At 47.1% G+C, this 20,050-nt stretch overlaps 1 protein-coding gene across 2 annotated transcripts in view; it reads right to left on the reverse strand.

Annotated features, from left to right (window-relative positions):
- Positions 1 to 3,309: 3,309 nt before the first annotated feature.
- The window catches only part of COQ8A (coenzyme Q8A), a 48,884-nt gene continuing 32,143 nt past the window's right edge, over positions 3,310 to 20,050 (reverse strand). For both annotated transcript variants that reach the window (XM_064509931.1, XM_064509932.1), the window contains 10 exons: positions 18,456 to 18,578; positions 14,080 to 14,165; positions 12,825 to 12,965; positions 11,514 to 11,595; positions 9,843 to 9,936; positions 8,814 to 8,955; positions 6,758 to 6,865; positions 6,073 to 6,138; positions 5,279 to 5,365; positions 3,310 to 4,775 (listed from right to left, as the gene is read on the reverse strand). In XM_064509931.1, coding sequence (XP_064366001.1) covers positions 4,482 to 4,775; positions 5,279 to 5,365; positions 6,073 to 6,138; positions 6,758 to 6,865; positions 8,814 to 8,955; positions 9,843 to 9,936; positions 11,514 to 11,595; positions 12,825 to 12,965; positions 14,080 to 14,165; positions 18,456 to 18,578 — 1,223 coding nt within the window. In that variant the 3' untranslated portion in view covers positions 3,310 to 4,481. The remainder of the gene's footprint in view (positions 4,776 to 5,278; positions 5,366 to 6,072; positions 6,139 to 6,757; positions 6,866 to 8,813; positions 8,956 to 9,842; positions 9,937 to 11,513; positions 11,596 to 12,824; positions 12,966 to 14,079; positions 14,166 to 18,455; positions 18,579 to 20,050) is intronic.

Consider the following 20,050-nt stretch of genomic DNA (forward strand, 5'->3'; position numbering starts at 1 on the left):
GGAACCTCCTCCTCCTACATGCCCATGTTTATTTGCACCATCTTTCTTCAGCTCACACGCAAACAAGATGCACTATGGATTTTGAATGGTCTCTTCTGTCAACATGTGTAGTCATCTATCCTGACGTTCTTCTTTCGTTTGGTTGTGTCAGCTGCCCCAGTGTTGGGGACTGGATTCTTTCTTATTTCTAAACTACAGGCATCATGCATTAGTAAATGCACCTCAAAAATACCTGCAGTTTTCGTTGGGCCCTGACTGACCCTTTCACATCTTCCACTGGTTATAGGGAAGAACTTCTCACTATCCTCACAAGCTAGCTTGGCATTTTGTTCACACCAGCTGCTGTCTCCTAGGACATCTCCCTCTCCATCCATCATCATGTTTCCAAAGCTACAGCTTTTACCAGTGTGCTCCAATCACTCCACCTGCAGCAGAAATACAGGATTCCTGTTGTTGCACCTTTGTTGCCAATAGCCTCAGTGCCAGGCTGGGCACGCTTCTGTTACCAGACAAAGCCAGCCAGCAGTCCCTTCCAGGAACAGCAGCACCTCAACATGCTTCCCACAGCTTGCACAACCAAAGCCTAACTTTCTCCTTCAGTCAAAATGGTTATTTCCTCAGCACCTCTTAGCTTATGCAGATTTAGGCCCACAGGCTTATTCCATCATGGTCTTTGCATGTCTTTCCTAGCTGCTGCAGCTCTGAAACACCATCTGTTCCCTGTGATCTGACTTGTACAATCAGTGCTGTATTTTTCATTTCCCTCAGTTCCCGCTGCACCATCACAGCTGTGAAGGTCTTGGGAAATGGGCCTTCTACTATCTAGGGAGTTGTAGATCAGAAAAGCAGAAAGTGAACTGCATGTCAGACTTCCCGCATAGCTCTCAGTATTCATTTTCTGTTTTGGTGCAACAGCCAGGTAGACTGAAACAAAGACGAGATGGACAGCAGCTGCTATCACACATAGCCTGAATGAATCACTGTTCTTTAACCTGGAAAATCCTTGGCTTCAGAGAAGCCAATTTAGCTTCCAGTTTGCACTGTGGAACAAAGGAGAAGTGACTTCTACAAGAGGGTTTTCCCAGAACTTAAACTTGCAGAGATACATTCCTATCCTCAATCTACTTGCATAGTCTGAGCAGCTTCACTAGCTGGTCCAAAGCAAGCAGCACTGAGGCGTGTTCTTGCTTATTGTAACATGTCATGACTCCTTTGACTTGAAGCCAGAGCAGAGTGTTTCTGGCTCACCTTTTCTCCGTGACTGTTGCACTGACATCCAAATCCTCATGCCGCAAGCCTCCCTGGACAATTCTGTAGAAATTATTATTTGAGCTTTTGGAACATACCCAAGAGGCTAGCAGAATTAGGGACTGAGCTCTAATTAGCTTGCCTAATAAGGCAGCGTCTCACCTTCTGCTAGTTGTTACCCTTTAGGCAAATGCAAAACAACTCCTTTGCTCAGCTGATGTTATTCTTGAACCATCTCTGTCTCTCTCTGTCTCTCTCTGTCTCTCTCTCTCTGTCTCTCTCTCTCTGTCTCTCTCTCTCTGTCTCTCTCTCTCTGTCTCTCTCTCTCTGTCTCTCTCTCTCTGTCTCTCTCTCTCTGTCTCTCTCTCTCTGTCTCTCTCTCTCTGTCTCTCTCTCTCTGTCTCTCTCTCTCTGTCTCTCTCTCTCTGTCTCTCTCTCTCTGTCTCTCTCTCTCTGTCTCTCTCTCTCTGTCTCTCTCTCTCTGTCTCTCTCTGTCTCTCTCTCTCTCTGTCTCTCTCTCTCTCTGTCTCTCTCTCTCTCTGTCTCTCTCTCTCTCTGTCTCTCTCTCTCTCTGTCTCTCTCTCTCTCTGTCTCTCTCTCTCTCTGTCTCTCTCTCTCTCTGTCTCTCTCTCTCTCTGTCTCTCTCTCTCTCTGTCTCTCTCTCTCTCTGTCTCTCTCTGTCTCTCTCTCTCTGTCTCTCTCTCTCTGTCTCTCTCTCTCTGTCTCTCTCTCTCTGTCTCTCTCTCTCTGTCTCTCTCTCTCTGTCTCTCTCTCTCTGTCTCTCTCTCTCTGTCTCTCTCTCTCTCAACAGGGGAGGGAAATGTTTGCCTAGAGTTAAAGACTCATGCCCCAGCACAGTATACAAGAGCCCTCTGGTCACATTAACAAGTACATGGCCAATCTCACTGAGCTATACTTACTGGAAAAATTAACCATAATGCTGGCAAGTTGCTTTGCCTTCTTCACAAGTTTTCTGAACACACTAGCTCTGAAACTCTGGAATTTTAGACACTTTGCTCTGAAGTTAGTCCAATTCCCTTGTCAGCTTTTTTATACTTTGCTTTTTAACCTTTAACATAAATATTTAACATCTCAAACAATTCTGCAGGTTTACAGCTGCCAGGTCTAGCTCCAAAGGAGAAACCAACTCAACAATGTACATCACAGCTCAAAACAAAATGGAAAGTTAGTCTATCAGTGCATAAACTTCAACAGCTTTATGCAAAATTTACTTCACTGAACAGCAGAGTTCAGTCTTCTCAAAGGATTAGGAACAGTCAGATGAGATGAGTACTTTTAGTTAAATTAGTTAAAGTATGGATCTTTCTAAAACAAGTCTAAAATGAAGCAGCTTGTATGTTCATGATCTTGGAAGGAAGGTAACAATAACCTATTTTCCTATTTCTCAAAGGTATCTCCTAAGAGAGACCATTAGTCACTTACCTGTTCTTTATCTCTGAAAGTGTCAGCAGCCAGATTTCAGATTCCTTATGTACTGAAGTTTAAGATCACACCAAACTTCTCTATTCTTGGGTTGTGTCAACTGAGTGAGGCCAGGGCTGTTCCTTTTCAGCCTGCTGCTAAGTATCTGGCACTTGCCAGATCAAGCAGATCTACCTTACCAGGTGAGCAGTAACTTCCAACAGCCACTCTTCCTTCACAAATAGAAGGCAGCAAAAGGCCTGTGTTCAGGAGACTGGTAACAGAGTGATTAAAACACAGCAAAACTTATTAAAAAAAAAAAAACAGTCAATCACCAGGATTTTTTTGTGGCCCGACAGAAGTTCAGACTGACATCCCTCTGGCTTCTGCTAAAAACTTGTCTCCATCACCATAAGCACTAGTGACACAGCTGCAATGGAAAGATGGAGGAATAAATGGGCCACAGATAGCTGGCTTTGCTCAAAGAGTCACTGCTACTCTCAAAAACAACAGACCTGCAACAGGAAGAGATTTGGAAGCTTCCCCTTCACCTCAGCTGCTGTTTATCCCCCAGAAGAAGACAGGGCTCACTTTGATATTCTTTACCCCACTGGAGAATGGAATAACTGCAGGCAGAAGGCCCACCGCACAAGCACTTTTTTATTGAAATCAGTAAGTCATACAGGTACAGGATTTGTACAAAAAAAATCCAAGAAAATAGTTTGCTAGCTTGACTCCAATAGTTTAAAACTGTGTGTCCTGTTTTAAACGTGTATGACATTTCAGCAAAAGCTTGAAATGCTCACAAAATGTGAAGTGTTTGTCTGCCTTACCCTAAATTCTGCATTACAGGAAAACAGACAAAAAGAAAGAGACAGGCTAGCTTCTTGGTTAGGAGTCCAGCAAGCAATGGGTGTCAGAGTTGTAAGCTCATCTAACTTGCCATCAGGAAAGCTGATACCTACCAGATAGTGAAGGATCCCACTATTTGTGCTCAGATATAGCTCTGTTGATTATATACTTGACTCCCAGAACTGAGATGGGTTGTGTGAGTTTGTGTGAGTGTGTGTGTGCGCACGCGCACATGCGCATATGTTTCTAAAAAAATTTGGTAATCATTTCTCATATTTTTAAAGTCCATTTCCTATGTTTAGCTTGCAAGCCAAGGAGAGGCAGAAAGCATAAAACTTCATCCTACGTACACACACACCCCTTGCATTAAATCAACATCAGTAAAATCCAGGAGGGTTCTTGGACTGCTACCACTTGACTTACAAAAATAGGGGGCTGAGGGTATCTGTGGTAGGGTACATCTTAATATTTCACTCTAATTCACAGTATGAAAACTACTTGAATTCCACTTTTGCTTGAAAAAGGGAAGGTTTTTTAAAAAAAACAATTTTCAGAGAATTACAAACAGGTTTCAGTACTAACAAATTCTGCTCATCCTCCTTCCCCTACTCGTTATAAAACCCAATCAATATGCAGCCACCATCACAACATTAAAAATGCATTCAAGGTAGTTGGCTGGTGCCTTGCAACAGTACAGAAGCACACAGCAGCTTTGCCCTACCACCTCACGAGGATGGATTCCTGCAAGCTGCGTGCTGTACTGGAAGTCTTAGTGTAGAAGAGACACAGCATGGAAGAACAACTTTGTCCTTGTGAAACGCACACTTGGCTTCCAGGGCACAGGCTGCTGCATCTCAGGAGGATGGAGAGCTGGGGTGCAACACATGAGAGGCTACAATGCTCTTTGTAAGGCTCAGATGAACTGTGCCCTCAGAATAAGATGTGTTAGTTCACTCTTACTACTCTTCTGGCTTCTTGCCCCTACTGCTCCAATATTTGCTATATGCCTCTTGGAACATATTTTTACAGGGGATTTTGGCCTTCAGTTTGGTGCAGATGAGGAAAGAACCCCCCATCTTCCGATGAAGAGAGTAGGTCTCCTCTGGCGGAGGGACAAGTCGGTGCTTCAGCATGACTGGGATTAAGCCATGGATCTTTTCAGTAGTGCTTTGGTTGCCAAAATCAAAAGGTTCCTCAGATGCAAAAGCCTCTCCCAGGATGAGGACAGCATTTAAGTGGGCATCTTCCATTTCCTGCCCAAAGGAAAGAGGCATAAGTAACATCACTAGCCATTTTAAACATCAGGAAAAAAAAAAGGAGAAGTGATAGTGCTAACAGCAGGTCAGGAGAGAGACCAAGCAGTACCCACAACAAAGGGAACATCCAGCCCCTGACAGAGACTGATGAACACTTGATTAATACACTTTCAAGCAACTAGTCTCCCAAGAGACCATCTGCCCAGTCATGAGATTTCAGACAGTCACCTGCAGGATCTTCTTAGAGAAGCGGGGGGACAACACACACCACACACACTCTGTGGCCAGCAGTGTTATCATTACTGCTTCTGTTCCCAAAGGCAGGTGAGAGGGCAAAAGCTGAGCCACTTTCTGCCCTTCTCCCTCACCCAAAAAGTAATGCCTTCACGGACCGTCATTGGCTTTTCCCTATCAAGAGAACTGTGGAAGTCCCCAGACCCACATTCTTTAACAGACTTCTCACCTGGCCAACACTAAAAACAGACCATTCTGCTCCATACCTTGACTTCATAGCCAGTAAGGAATTTCATCTCAATTGACTTCTTCAGTACTCTTTCTCTGTTCATGTCAGCAGCTGCCTTGATTACCTGAATAGGAAGAACACTTTCAGGAGAGCTAGTAGATGGCAGGAAAATGCCTTGGGTACAAGACTAACGTGTAGGTGACTTGCTCATGCTACCCACTCACTTCCATACCCCTGCCCCCTTTTTGCCAGATGTGGAGCAGCTGCAGTCTGCAAGTTGGCCAGTGTAAGAGCTATTAGCAACAAAAAGGGGGGGGGGGGGGGGGGGGGAGCTCTTCCCGGTAAGGCTGGGCATAGCAGCCCAGAGGACATACAGACACCAAAAATCACAAGAACATTGTGATCAAGAAAGAGGCACATATGACACTGCATGAGTTAATGAGTTTGTAAGCAGGCAAAAAAAGTCACAGGACAAGACAGACAGCAAAGAGTACAAGCAATTCCTGCATACTCTCATATAAAATAACATACCACTGACTTCACAGTGGGTGGGAAGAGAGGATACCCATTCAGATATGCTGTATCACCCAAGTACCTCAGTAAGCAGCATTATAATTTTCCATGTTTGTTTTGTAACTTAAACATAAATAGGATAGCAAAAGGTTTGCAACAGACATGCAGAAGACTACAGGAAGGGATAAAACCAGAACAGAGATAATTCATCCAAAAGTGGATTAAAGCACAGACACAAAGTGAAATAGCTGAACAGAATCTTGCAAATACTAAGATTTCTCCCAGTGCAGCACTCTAGTATGTGCTTCAAGTCCTCACCTCAATGTATACATCTGTGAACTTCTCATCAAACCCTCGCGTTGCTCCAAAGTCCAACAAGGCCACCTAAACAGGAACAAACCTTTCTGTATTACAGTATCAACCACTCAAAGAGGCCTGACCTGAGAAGACTCCTGATGTTATTTTATTAAGCTCAACTGCCTGGAGGTTTTGCACAGCCATTCAGCTTCCCCCTAACTCCTTGCTTCCCTGATAGCAGCGGAAAGAAGCATTTACTCCAGTACATGGCAGAGGAGATATGGCCTATGCTTGTACCATCACAAGCCAACAGCCAAACCAACAAGCAGGACATCTGGAATCACTTCCCCAAGCACAGCACAAGACAAGAGCCTTAGATTAAAGTGTCCTTGGCTTCAGCCATGCCTTTGTAGATAGTATCGCAAACTGCATCTTTCTGCTGATCAGCTTCAGAACAGACCCTGAGGGTAAGGAAACAACTGGGACTGACTGGACCAAAGACAGGGAGCCAGCCAGGATAACACCCAGACTAAGTGAGAACTGGTGGCAAAATGGACAGGTTTCACTGTCCTACCTGCCTAAGGCTCAAGGGCAGGAACCCAGGAGATACCCTCAGTAAGGGCTGATTAAACTTTAGAAGCAGGGAAATAATCACAAACTGATGAAAAGCTTCCCTTGTACAGAAACAGCTGCTCTTTGGGCTTACCTTGTGCAACTGTGGGTCATAGAAGAAGTTAGACCAGTTTGGGTCAGTCTGCATATACCTGAACTCAAACAGCTCCCGCAGACACAGGACCAGGATGTTGTGACAGATCTTGAAAAGCAGAGGGAGAAAGAAAAGTCAGGAGGGCAAGCAAGCCCCCAGTCACGCACATAATTTGCGGCAGACTTCAGCACACAGGGAATACACCACCACACTGGCAGGAAGAGTCTGCTCCTCTGGATGCTGCAGAACACTCAATTAGATCAGAGTCTCGCAGCAACTCCCAGCCCACATCCCGGAGTGGGACATCCTGAACAGACAGCACAGATCTCACACAAGTTTTACACCAGCTACAGTTCATGTCAACCCCTGGATGCACATCCACAGCAGGCTCTAGGGGTCATCCAACTGCAGGTGTTTGGCTTGTATCCTGGTCCTGCCTTTTGCCTACCCAGCTTTGACTCCCCACTTTGTTTTCCCTTTGAGAGCAAAGGTACATCTTCACAGTGTGAGGAGGGATCCAGTAGCAGAGACTGAGGAAACCAGTAAAGCATTATGGCTCACCCTCGTGGAAAGTCCTGCAGAGCTTGGCCAGAACAAAGTCAATGACGCTCATGGGGAAACAAGATGGAGTTCTAGGGTATTTTAAAGGTCTGAAGAAGCTGGAGAAGAGTCTCTTTCTGTAAGGCTTTTGAGCAGTGCACAGAGCTAGGTCCAAGTCACTACTGAAAGGGTCTTCACTAGACACTAGGCACGTACTCTTCAGCTAAATGTCCAGCTGGGCTCAGCACTAGCCCAGCTGGGGAAAAGAAGAGCAGTAGGCAGATGCCTTGGGACTGATGGGCATGGAGGAAGCAACCACAACAGACCCAGTAGAGCCCAGTTTATTACATACTACAGCAGAACTTTTCTAGGAGGATATTTAAGCTGGAGTCTGTTCAGCAGAACTGCCAGCCTCATTCAACCTGTCTTCGGGTTCTACAAAGCTCCTCTCCCACGTGAAACACCATATGCAAGGGGAAGGCAGGACGGCACCAAATGCAAGCCAGGCCCTGTTCCAGGACACTGCCATCTGGGTCAGAAGGCTGTGGGGGCCAGCCAAGCTGTTTACTTCTCTTTGCTTAGAGGCAAAAAAGGGCTGTTCCCGCAGCAACATCTCACTTCAGGGTCTGCTAAAAGCAGTCCCTGATGATACAGCAGCCCATTAGAGAGGACAAGCCCTGAGAAATAACAGACAGCCAGCTCTGGCATAGCTCCAAGTTTAGCATGTTGCTGGGATCTGTTTTATCTAGAGGAACATACCCTGCACTCTTCCCCAGTGACCTGCTAACAGCTGATAAATCACACCGACACACACACACATGCACGGGGGGAACCCCTCCACCCCCCACCCAAATCCAAATACCAGGACGGTTATTTCTGCTAATAGAGCAGCTGCTTGTCCCATCACAGACTCCAATCCCTTGTTATATTCAGCACCGGCGCCCGCCCACCCACCCCCACGTTCTCCCCTGCTCTTGTTTACTGAGAGGTACTTTTCCAGAAGCCCTGTGCAGTACAGGTCATTCTCACAGGGGAAAGTGACACCTAACCACTTGCACGGTGGGAGAAGATGCTTGCTACGCTCCTGCCCAAAAGAGCAGCTGCAAAACAAGACGCCCTCTCCTCCAGCTGGCAATCCCAACCAAGCTTAGGGTCATCTGAGAGAAACAGGGCATTTAGGAGTTACACAGCCCTGTGCCAGCAAGCCAGATAAACAGCCAGCAAAGCCTACAGAACTAGGTTAGCTCCCCTTGAGCTACCCTCACCATTCTCCAACCCCTCCTTATGCATCAGTGGAGGAGCCTGCAAGGCCTAAACCAGCCCGAGGACGCTAGCATTGCTGCCAGAACGTCTACACAGAAATCTTAAAAGGCTCCAAAGCAGTTGCCCGCTCCAGCCCTGCTTTTCACTGCTCAAGGTTAGCCTTTCCACAAAGAGCTCTCTAGCCCACCAGCCATCGGGCAGGTGGAGTGCGCTGCTCTGAGCTAAGGGAGAAGCAAGACAGGCCTGACAGTACCTCATTTCGGATCTCCTGGCTCAGCTCTACAGCTTGATCCAATGGGAAGCCAGACACCAACTCCGTGGTCAGGACGTGTTGGCTGCACAGCTCATCCACTACTCTTGGGACATAAAAGAACGGGTGGTCTTTCAGCAGCTCGCTAGGGGGTAAAGAAAGGAAAGGAAAAGGTTAAGAGTCCCAAAAGCAGCCAGGCCCTATACAGGGCTTTGCATAGCCCCTTTGCACAGCTTATTTCAGTGCTGCTGCCCTCTCCCCTCAGCCTGGCCATCAGTCACAGCAGGGATCAAGTCACCAGAAACAATGCCAGCAGGCTACAGTTGCTGCTGGCTCCTGAGGTTGTATCTCCTGCTGGAGCAGTGGCATTAGGTGGGCTGCGGGCTGGCACGTGAAAGGGCAGTGGGCAGGATCCTCTCCAGCTCCTTTGCCCACCTTGCTTCATTTCAGGACCAGACTACACACAGAGAGGAAATACGCCTTTTCCAAGGGGAGCCACGCTACAGGGGCAGTTCTGCAGAGAAGCAGGAGGGTCACCCAGCCTCCAGCCAGCTCTCCCTGGTCCAGCCCTCATGTAAAAAACAAACTGGACCCCAGCACTACAGGGAGACAAGGGAGCAGCCAGCGCTGGTGGTGCCCGTTGCTGTAGAGGTGAGAGTTGAGCTGAAAAACTCCAGAGAGTGCTAGGAGAGCACAGTACATGGACCAGTGCTGCAAACCTGGTCTCAGGAGCTACTATAGTGCTTTCGCATGTGAAACAGAAGCTCATGCAGAAGGAGAGGGGAGAGAAGCTGCCCACCTCTTCCCCATGCTTCAACAACTGCAAGTTTGATTGACTGAAACCATGCCTGGCTCTGAGAAGAGGTAGTAATGCCTAGGGACAGCTCAGGGCATAAACACAAACAGCTCGCCTTGTGCTACAACCCAGAGGCAGGACTTTCACCTCCGCAGTGTCCCTGGAAATTAAATAACCTTTCCTGCATTTCACACATGCACAGATGGGTGAGGCTGAATACAGTGATAGTAACATACCTGAATTTCTTTGCACAGGCAGCTTCTCTCTGGTAATCACACTCCAGGGCCAGCTCTCTGCTCAGAACTTCAATCAAATGCTCAGGGAACAAACCTGAAAGCAGAAGGGCAGAGACAAGAAAGTAAGCTTAGGAAAAAAACAATCCCACAGGCTAAACACTTTTCAGCCCATTAAGGAGGGCAGAGCAGCACCTAAGGAGGAACCTGCTAGCCGGACAACTCCAAGCAAGTAAGGAAATCGTGCAAGAGACCTCAGAGAGCCGACCTGTATTTCCAACTAGATACAGGTTCTGCGAGTAATTCCAGGCCATGGTTACATAGCTGCTCCTAAAGCAAAGTCAGTCCTGTTCTCTCCTCTCCCCCACAGCCCAAACTGCCCATTCCTGCTGTCTTGTGGTTAGGGCAGCTCTGGTGTTGGTATGGCTGTGCAGAGAAACACAGTTAGGGGCAGAAGCACTTAAAAACTAGCCTGGGCAAAAGAGAGGGGGTGGCAGGGGGAGGGGAGGGGAGGGAAACACAACCCACAACCACCAAGGCTGCAAGGCTGCAAAACTGCATCTCCCTGCAACTGGGAGGAGACATAGCAGGGCAGAGCAGTCAGCATGACTGAGAAAGTGAACTGAAGCAGAACATAGCCAGAGCCTGAGCTGCCAAGTCTGTTTTTTTCAGTCTTGGAGCTGAAAAACTACACTGTTCCTTGGGCCAGCCACGGCTGGGACTACAGCAGCATGAGGGTCCTGCCCAGACAGCACAGAGGGACAGTCGCAGTTTTTGTCAGCACCCACAGCCTGATTTAAGAGCAACATTTGCACATTCCCACTAAGATTCACAACTGCTGCCAGGCAGGTGTTTGGAAGGAGGCACAGTAAGTGCTGGCATCACTGCAGAAAGAAGATACGTATCTGTGTGCTGGGACACTGAGCAAGCTCCGAGCATGGCAGTTCTCCACCTCTCTACCATTCTTGACTAGGAAGAGGAGGGAATGACAAAGGGATACAGGAAATACAGGGAAGAATGAATTCTGCCAAATACAGGAATTCATGTCAGAAAAGAACAGGGACAAAGCCAGACTATGTAGCATGAAGACTGCTCACACTTCACGCCTGGAAAGTCATTAGAATCAAGTACGCATAGGGCACTTCACACCTTGTAAAGAGTCCCTGTGGGTCTGTCAGTGTACAGAGCACACCGAGACAAGTACATGTTCCTCCGCCTCACACACATGTGCGTGCGCACACACACAGAGCCAAGCAGAACTACATAGGGTGCCCTGCCCACTCCACTGAGTGAGCAGTGGGGCAGGCAGGTGCCCAGCAAAGTCAGCAGCAGTTCTGTACTTGGGAGAGGGGAGCAGAGCAGAGCCCCTCAGGCTGGCCCTGCACCCCCTGCCCACAGCTACTGCCTCTCCTGCTTTCTGCAGGAGGTCAGCTCAAGGGGGATTCTTCCCAAGTCACATCCACTGTTTCCTTGAGGCCATTTCCTCTCTAGACGATGGACACAGGCATGCAACGTGCTGCTTGGAAGGAGTTGGCAACACTCAACATGTGCCACTCAACAAGGAGCTGCCACGCCTTGCCCAGGTACTGGCAGAAAACCAGCTGACCCCATTCTTGTGGGACCCCTACACTAGCTTTTTCCTCCTCCCTCTGCCAAGGGTCTCAGTTGTTTTACCTTCAGGGAGAATATTGCTCATGCTCAGGACAGTCATCAGGTTGTTAACATCACTGTTGATGCTCTGGGCAACTCCAGGGTACTGCAGGACAGAAAGGGAAAGGGCAGCGTTGACACTAGATGAAACCAGGATATCCAGCTCTTCAGGGTAAGATAGAAACCCCTTCCAGTTCAACATGATCCCCAAACACAGCCACCTGCAGCCTGGCAATGAACCAGGACATACTTGAGGCACACACCCCTCTTCTGAAAGCCTGCTCAGTGCCCAGCATTTAAGGTGGGGGGATGAGATAAGATTCAGTCCCTTGCAAACAGAACAGCCAGTTAAGTTCTTCTGACATGCGTTCTTACAGTATGTTAAAGAAATCCCCAGACATGCATCTCAGTGTTGCTGGGATTTGCCAGTCGGTCATTTCCCAGCACAGCTCAAAGCACACGGCTCTGGCAGTCCCAGAGGGTTTTATCCACAGCGATAGGGCAGGTGGTGTGGCCCCAGTTCTGGCAAAGGTGCCCTCTTCTGATCTTCTCCACCCAAGCTGTCAAGGGAGCCAGCCAAAACCACTCTGTGGATCTGACTATGCTGATGCCACAGCATTAGCTTTCCATTGCTTTTAACTTGGCCTAACTTCAGAAGAGTATGTTGGACACAAGAGCCCTGAGAAGTACCCATCCACACTGTTTCTAAAATATCCCTGCTTTACAAAACAAGCCACCAACCAGACATCTAGCTTTGCCTGGGACCCTGCTCAGCTGGCAAGGGATATTGCTCCTTTGATTTATAAAACAAGCTGTTCCAGAACATTTCAGCTCCAGAACTCATTTCCATTAGGAATATCTGGCCCAAGTTGCTGACAGTTTTATGGGGAGTTGGTGAACAACATCCTGCATCGTCAAACTGCTACTGCTCGACACAGATCATCAGCATATGTTTGTCATTTCAAACATCCTTAACCTTCAGTCTGTGACCAGAAAGGGGAGCTGTGCATGTCTAAAAGGGGACACGACCTACGGAACATGTAGGTTCCTTGCAAACAGCAGCAGAGCCAAGGAGGTACAAGCAGTCCCTCACCAGCACTATCCCTACACTGCAGTGATATATCTATGAGAAAGAGCTCCCATTCACCTGGAGTCAAACTGGCTCAAGCAGCAAAACAGTTTCTGTTCTTCCCCCTGTTTGCATTAGCTAAGACACTGCTGGAGCCAGTTTTTTACTTGCGTTAAATATTTCCTGTCTGGTAGTAAACATTTATGCAGCTCCATTGCCCTTCTATGGGGCACAGACAAGAGATAAGGCTAGTCTGTAAAGCTCACCTGGATTTTCATGGCAACTTCTGTCCCATTTTTCAAGCGCGCCAGGTGAACCTGACCGATCGAAGCAGCAGCGAAGGGACGCTCTTCAAAGGACTCCAGCTGATCCCTCCAGTTGGGGCCAAGGTCATTGTTCAGAGTTTTCTACAAATAAAAAGAAAGGATCAGAATATGGAAAGCAAAGGTTTAAGATTTTCCTTATCAGAAATCATGTTCCTCTGAGGAGACTTGCATGGCCTACAGGAGTTTCCAGTATCTGCCCCTGCTTTCTAGATTGTTCTCCCTTCATTGCCTTTATACATGATTGCAAGGAACAGCCCAGCAAGCAGTGCAAACCCAGCACTAAACAGATTCTGCTCACTCAGGCCACCACAGTAGAGTCTCACACAGATCCAAAGGGCAAAGATCTTTGGCAATACACCACCCCCTGAAGTACAGAAAGGCCCCCTTTTTGGTGCCACTTGTTATCTTGTGGAAAATGAGCAAGGAGTTAGCTATTCCTCCATTTTCATCATGCTGCCAAGCTGAACAGTAGCAATTCAGGCATGCAAGAGAGACTCTCTTTAAGGCAGTTTTGATAATTAAAAATTACAGCCTGCTTTAACAGCTTTTTTGCTACACTGCCAGACTGTCATCCTGAAGTTCTGGCTCTGCTCAGTGTCTTTTAAAGAATAAGTAGCACTGGCAATTCCTTTTGCATCACCCTTCCCGCCCTCTACAAGAGGACAGGGAAAGAAAACGTGTACACAGGGGAAGGCAAGCCTAGTTTACTTCATTCCAACCCTTCTTGAAGATGCGTTAAATTTTATCAAAAACAGTAAGAACAAAGTTTCTGTTAATCTTCCATCAGACTAAGGCTTGTAAGCCTGTTTTTAAAGTGCGATTTTAAGCATTTTTAGACACTGGCTTAACATCCAGAAGCAGGACTACAGAAAGGGAGCAAACAGAAGAGGAAGAGACTACATTAAATAAAACCTATATAATGGTATTTGTATGCAACATCCTGTTCCATCGCCATAGCCTCAGGATGTAAAAAAAAACCATTTTTCCTCTGTCCAGAGCTGAGCTTCCACGTGTGGGAGAGAACAGCACCACAGAATTAAGATTGATTCTCACCCACTATTAAAAAGATGCAATACTTATTGAAAGAATACTCTTAAAAATACCAGTCCAGGTTTCCCATTCGGTTAAGTCACAGGTAACATTTACTTTATTTTTGTCGCCTCTTCCCTGATAAGCAGGAAGGAATATTCCTCACCATCATCTGCTTTATTGGCATGAAGTCAGCACTCTGACGCACACGCTCAAAAATCCTCTGGAGATGGGGGTTGATGAAGGCATCATCTGCCAAGGGGAAAAGCACAAGTCAGTCAAAGCAGGTGCTCCATTCTCCTGTTCTTGTCCAGCACACAAATAAGTGCTTATCTGCATTCAGACAAGCCAGGTTTTCCTGCCCACAAGCATGCCCTGATGAAGGTTTTTAAAGTTATTTCTATTTCAGAAGTTCTCAGATGTGTGGTGCTTCAGGAGATGAGCCTCAGGTGCTATTTCTGGGTAAGGAGAAGTGAGGCAAACAGAAGTCCCATGCACAAGCAGCAAAGTATAGGAATACTCCTCCCTCCCTCCTCCCTCCTTACTCTTGCACAAAACCTGCATCCTACCCAAGGCTCTCCTAAGCCCATCTCCTGCTGCAGCAAGAAAAAGTTTCTGTGCACCCTCTCTCACTATCAGGGGAAAACCAAAGCACGAACACTCTAGGAAGTGTGCTGAGAAAGTTTTTATACTTTGGAGTCAAGCATCAGCTGCTATAGCATTCACTGGCTTTGTTCAATAAAATAGAGCCCCACCAGCGGCTAAGAGCGGTGCTCTGCACCGCAACAGGCAGCATTGCGCAGCACTGAGGCTTTTCGTGCAACTGTGGCTTGGACAAACCCAATGAGTAGAGGACACTCCGCACAAACCTCTAACATTCACCAACCCATCTTCTAGCATGGCTTTCAGGTCCAGGAGAGGCCACTTTGTGTCACGGAAACGTAAGGTCGGAAGGAACCTTCTGGAGACTCATCCAACCACTCCGAGGTTCACAGTATATTCAATGCAATTCATTCTAAGGGGTAACAGCTTCTCTTGAAAGGTACGCTATAGTAAGACAGCACTTACACAAATACCAGACTCTTAGAGGAATCAAGATTCAGCATCTGGTACTGTAAACAACTACCAAAATGCAAAGCAACTAGAATTGCGCAGAAGGAAACACAGCTGAACCAAAAATAACTTATTTCAAGAGTCAGAAGGATTTAGCAAGCAAATATTTATGTTCATAAGAAAGGATGGGGGAGGTGGCGTGCCTTGAAAGAGTAGTCCTCTCCTTCAAGCGCAAGCTTCAACAGCAGGTTGGAGAAAAGCCACCCATTCTGCAAAACATTTCATTTCCTAAAGGCTCGTGGAGAAATTAGCCAGTTTTATCTGCACCTCTCCCAACAGTGGAAAAAAATCCAAGCTATCAGCCTTAACCGTGAGGATTTTACCTGCACAAATGCTAGTAACATTAAAATAGAAATATCATTTATCTGCATTCACATAGATACAACTATAAGTCTATCCAGAGGAAAAAAAAAAAAGCAAAATAGCTAGCTTAAAAGTAGAGTCTGGGGAAGGGGAGTAGACAAGAATGGGAAGAGAAGATACATAATGCAAAGACATGGCAGCTAACACACTTTGTGTTCTTTAGAAATTCTCATCGAAGCCATGAGCAGCATTTAAAAGTATTAACAAAACCCCACTTTGGCATCATCAGGAATTTTTAAGAGGAGATGCCATTCTATCACTGCAAGTCAGAGATTAACAGGCTTTGCAGGAACAGCAAGTAAAACTCCCAGCGTGACATTATGGCCCTGCGAGAAGGCTAAGCACTACGTTTGCATGTGCATTCTGAACCTGGAAAGCAGCTTCTGCTCTGGGGCTCAATTAAGTATCATTTGTGGTTTGTCACTGCCAAACCTCTTAAGATTATAGGTCCGTACTTGGGGGTAGGTAAACTTAATAGCCATGATGCTGTAACATTTTAACCTGCACCTCCTAGAATACCTGTGCAGAAGGAGAGTGGGCCTCACTGAAACCAAATCCTGCTCCCACAAGCTGCTCGTCTCATGCTAGCAGGGTCTGCCACAGGTATTTAAGATCAGCTTGCGCTATTCTGCTCATTGCCGACATCCCAACAATTCACAAAATTCAATCTTTAGTTTGAGCACATACTCTTCATTGGGGCAGCTTAACAGTCACTATCTCATTCGTTAGTGCAACACCAATTAACCAAGAAAGCTCCAAGTCCAGATCGCCTGTACAAAAACACACCAGCAACAATAAAATCAGCCATGCTGCAGAGGCAATTCTGTGACAAAACAAAGCTTATAACATGCTGATGAATGAGGTTATATTGCTTTGTGGTAAACTGGTGAGGCCTTACAGGAATGAAACACGAAGAGTCAGGGCAGGGTACGCACAACCAGCAAAGGCATCCGCCTTTCAGACACCTTCCAGAGCACGCCCACTGGGACAAGGTATTAACCTGGGCCCTGGGCATCCTTTCTGTGCCTGACCTTCAGGGATTCGGGTCCCAAACAGATCCACTGACTCTCAGAAGCAGGCGGCAAGGTTTGAACGACACCGCTTTGTTACTCCAGGGGGGTTTAACTCGCAGGTGCTCATCTGCACCTGGACAAGGCAACACAGAGCCCACGCGCTCAACAATTAGCACATCTCCCTACTACCTGAAGAACCCACTACAAACTCACTCAGACCACAGAGAAGCCCATGAAGTGGCAGGAACTGTGCTAAAACCTTCCGTCCAAATAGCCAGCCCAAGAACAGGATACACTGCAACACTGGAAACGTAACTTTCACCACAACCATCCCACAAAGTTACCAGGGGCCCACGTTCTCTGCAGGCATGGCAGCACTCCTCACCCTTTTCACAAGAGGGCTGGGCAGCACCAGTGAGCTTGCCAAAGGCCTGTATGTTCTTGACATCTGAGTGAAGTCAACCAGCAAGTGTTTTACACTCCTGCCAAAGCTCAACAACATTAGGAGACAGCAGGCAAATGAGAAAAATCCAGAGCATTTCTGCTCCTCCAAGCTGGTCTTTCACAGCTGTTCCCTCTTCACTCACATTCAGGCTCAGGACAGCTGTGACCAGGCTCTCAACATACATGAGGTGCAACTCATAATAGTGTCAAAGTATTTTAAGTAAATCCCCACCTAGAGCAGACAGATTAACTTCACAGCTGATTTTCAGACATGGCTTATTCACCCCAGATGTCAGAGGCACTGGCCACACAAAGCAAGGAGCAGAGAGCTCCTCCTGCGTCTGCACCATGACTAAGGTGGAAGACAATCTAGCCGCAAGTGTCAGCACCTGGCAGTTTCCACAGGGTGAGAAAACAGCATACTGGTGACAGCCTTTGACACCTCAGCTGCTGCCTTTCCCCTAGCTTTGTTAGTGTTGCCATCAGCCTGGCAGGTGGAACAGCACACACCTGAGAGGTAACTAGCAAATAGAAGAACAGAGGAATGCCATGGGCAGGGCTCTCTGGGACAGCCAACTGGCCAAGCTCTTTTAGCTTGCTCAAATCATCTAATATCCCACTGGATCCAGCCTCAGCAGTCAGCACCTAAAAAAATTCAAGGAGAAGCACAAGCCAAGCAAGCAGAGTACTTCAGACACTCGGACACTGACTCAGTTTTAGTGACATCTTGAAAGCTATTTCCAAACAAGTGTAGCAGCTATTTTTGGCTAGTTCTTCCCTTCCCTGATGAGTTGGGCAGGAAGGAGAGGGGACAGTTCCAGATAAGGTTTGAATTCAAAACACCTATTATCTCCCAGGAGTGACCTAACAGCTCAGTGCAAAGATACAGATGTCACTCACACCTTCACTTCTAATTATTGACTTTAGAGCCTAATGGATTAAGAATCAGTCTGAAATCCCTTCAAGATGAAAACTTAACTAAGTTTATACCTGAAAAGCTTATCAGCTGTACTGGCCCTTCTAGCAAAGCTCCTGTGCCAGTCAAACATGTAAACTACTAACTGGTTGCTGCAATGGGAAAGGGCTGTGGATATATTTTTGACCACACTTGGTGATCATGGAACAGCATCATGTTCTTCTCTTCCTCCTCCGTTCCAGCAGGGCACTCGTGTACTCAGTGTGACATAGCTCTGCTTTTCAACAATTGCTTTTTAATACAGACATTAAAATTCACAGAACAGAGTCATCTTATTTTCACCTAATTTCAGGTGCATTACCTTGGCATCAAATGAGTTGACATCAGAGCAGCTGTGTGCCCAACTGAGCTCATATTTACAATGGAGGCACCAGAGGAGGCAGGTGATGGTATATTGCACACAAAGTCAATACAGATTGAAAGTAGGCTGAACTTAATCAGATATCACCATCACCAGGTATCACCATCACTGTTCTCACATGAGAAAGCCACATGTCTATGCCCTCCACATTCACTTGACTTTGACTGACTGATTCAAAGCACCTGACTCTCCCCACATGTGACAAGAAATTCTTCACCCCACCTGGAAACACTACTAAGGAGAGTAGCTGAGGACCTATTGCTACCACTTACCTTGAATGCTTAGCATCTGTCCCAGCTTCAGTGCCGCTCCCCGGACCTTGCACAAAGTTCTCACAATTCTTTCTGCATTGGCTTCCGACAGAAACGGGCTGGAATCCATCACCGCTTTCTTTCCTGAGGGCAAAAAGACAGCATGTGGATGAAGAGTGCCCTTACCTCTGTGTGCTTACTCCATCATATTACTCCACATTCAACAGGAGGCTCATCCTTCCCCAGAAAACCGAACTAGGACTACACTCAATGTCTTCACTGTGACCCAAGGGCAGACTGCAGTCACGTACGCGCATCTTGTGCCAACTTTGACCTTGCTGGCTCAAGGGCCAACAGCAGCTAGCCACAGCAGGTGTCTGTGGAGGCTATGCAGACTGTCCAGGATCCTGGGCAGATACTGGTGCTGAACTCGCTGTACCAGCTAGCTCAGCCTAGCACATTACATGGTCTCCTAAGGCCCATGTCATAGGCTGCAGCATAGCCACAGGCTCAGAAGAGCAGTAAAGGTGAGCCACAGCAAGGAGTGGGGAGGATCATCAAAAGCCTTAACAACACAGTGGGATAGACTGAAGATGTGCTGGCATTTCATAGGGTGGGAGCAGGGAGTCACATTAGCCCCAACCCTCCTTTCCCATACCCAGTAATTCTTGCTTATTCACACATAAACACATATTACAACCACACGCTTACAGCATGCGCTAGGCATCTGTACAGGGCAGACAGTTTTCACATCACCCTCTAAGCCTATATCAATTTTCCTGATCGGACTGAAATTTACTGTCTTCCTGATACACAGGCAAAACAGACATCTTGTCCCAGTACCATAACCCCAAAACACCCCACCTGCATACAGCATTTTGAAAAGCAGCAGTTTGTATATCTGTGATATACGAAGTCCAGGCAGGCTGGAAAAAGTTCTCAAAGCAGAAGCCCAACACCCTCATCTGTGATACTGTATTCTTCTTGGACAACTTTGCCACTGGGGAAATTAATCTCACTTGTCAGGATTGCCAAGCTTTCCCTCTTACATCTTCACACATGCATGTTGTTCCTTGCCATGCTCCTGTGGGAAACTTGCCACTGAGAAAGAAGCTGCACAATTCAGTCTAGCTAAAGCCACTTGTTCCGACTGTACTCAGAGGCCATGCAGGGAGAAGGCCAAACCCTTCTGTCCTTACTCCCATCAGCAGTCACCCAAACATCAACTTCCACAGAACAAGGCCCAAAACAGACTCAAAAGACATACAATCACCTCCTCCAGAAACAGCAAACCCTGATGTGTGACAGGCTCAGTAAGTGGTCCTGATTGCCATCTGTACACCTGTGACATGGTCCTAGGTATGCAACATGGTTTCTACATGGCATAAGCAGCCCTTTCCCTCAGCTTTCCCCCCTCCCTTTCTTTCAAGGAAAGAAGGAAGGATGGAGAGAGACACTGACTCAATTATACAGTCCCTTTGAGGGGGACAGAAGGAGCAAGCAGGCACCTACCAGCTGCTTCTCTTGGGGCTTCAGCTCAGCTCTTGCTCATGGAGAGCCAAGCAGGAGGGAGGTCAGGTCTTGCAGCCAGGCTGCAGGGCACATTGCTCATGCCT

Source organism: Dromaius novaehollandiae, chromosome 3, assembly GCF_036370855.1.
Source record: "Dromaius novaehollandiae isolate bDroNov1 chromosome 3, bDroNov1.hap1, whole genome shotgun sequence".
NCBI lineage: Eukaryota > Metazoa > Chordata > Aves > Casuariiformes > Dromaiidae > Dromaius > Dromaius novaehollandiae.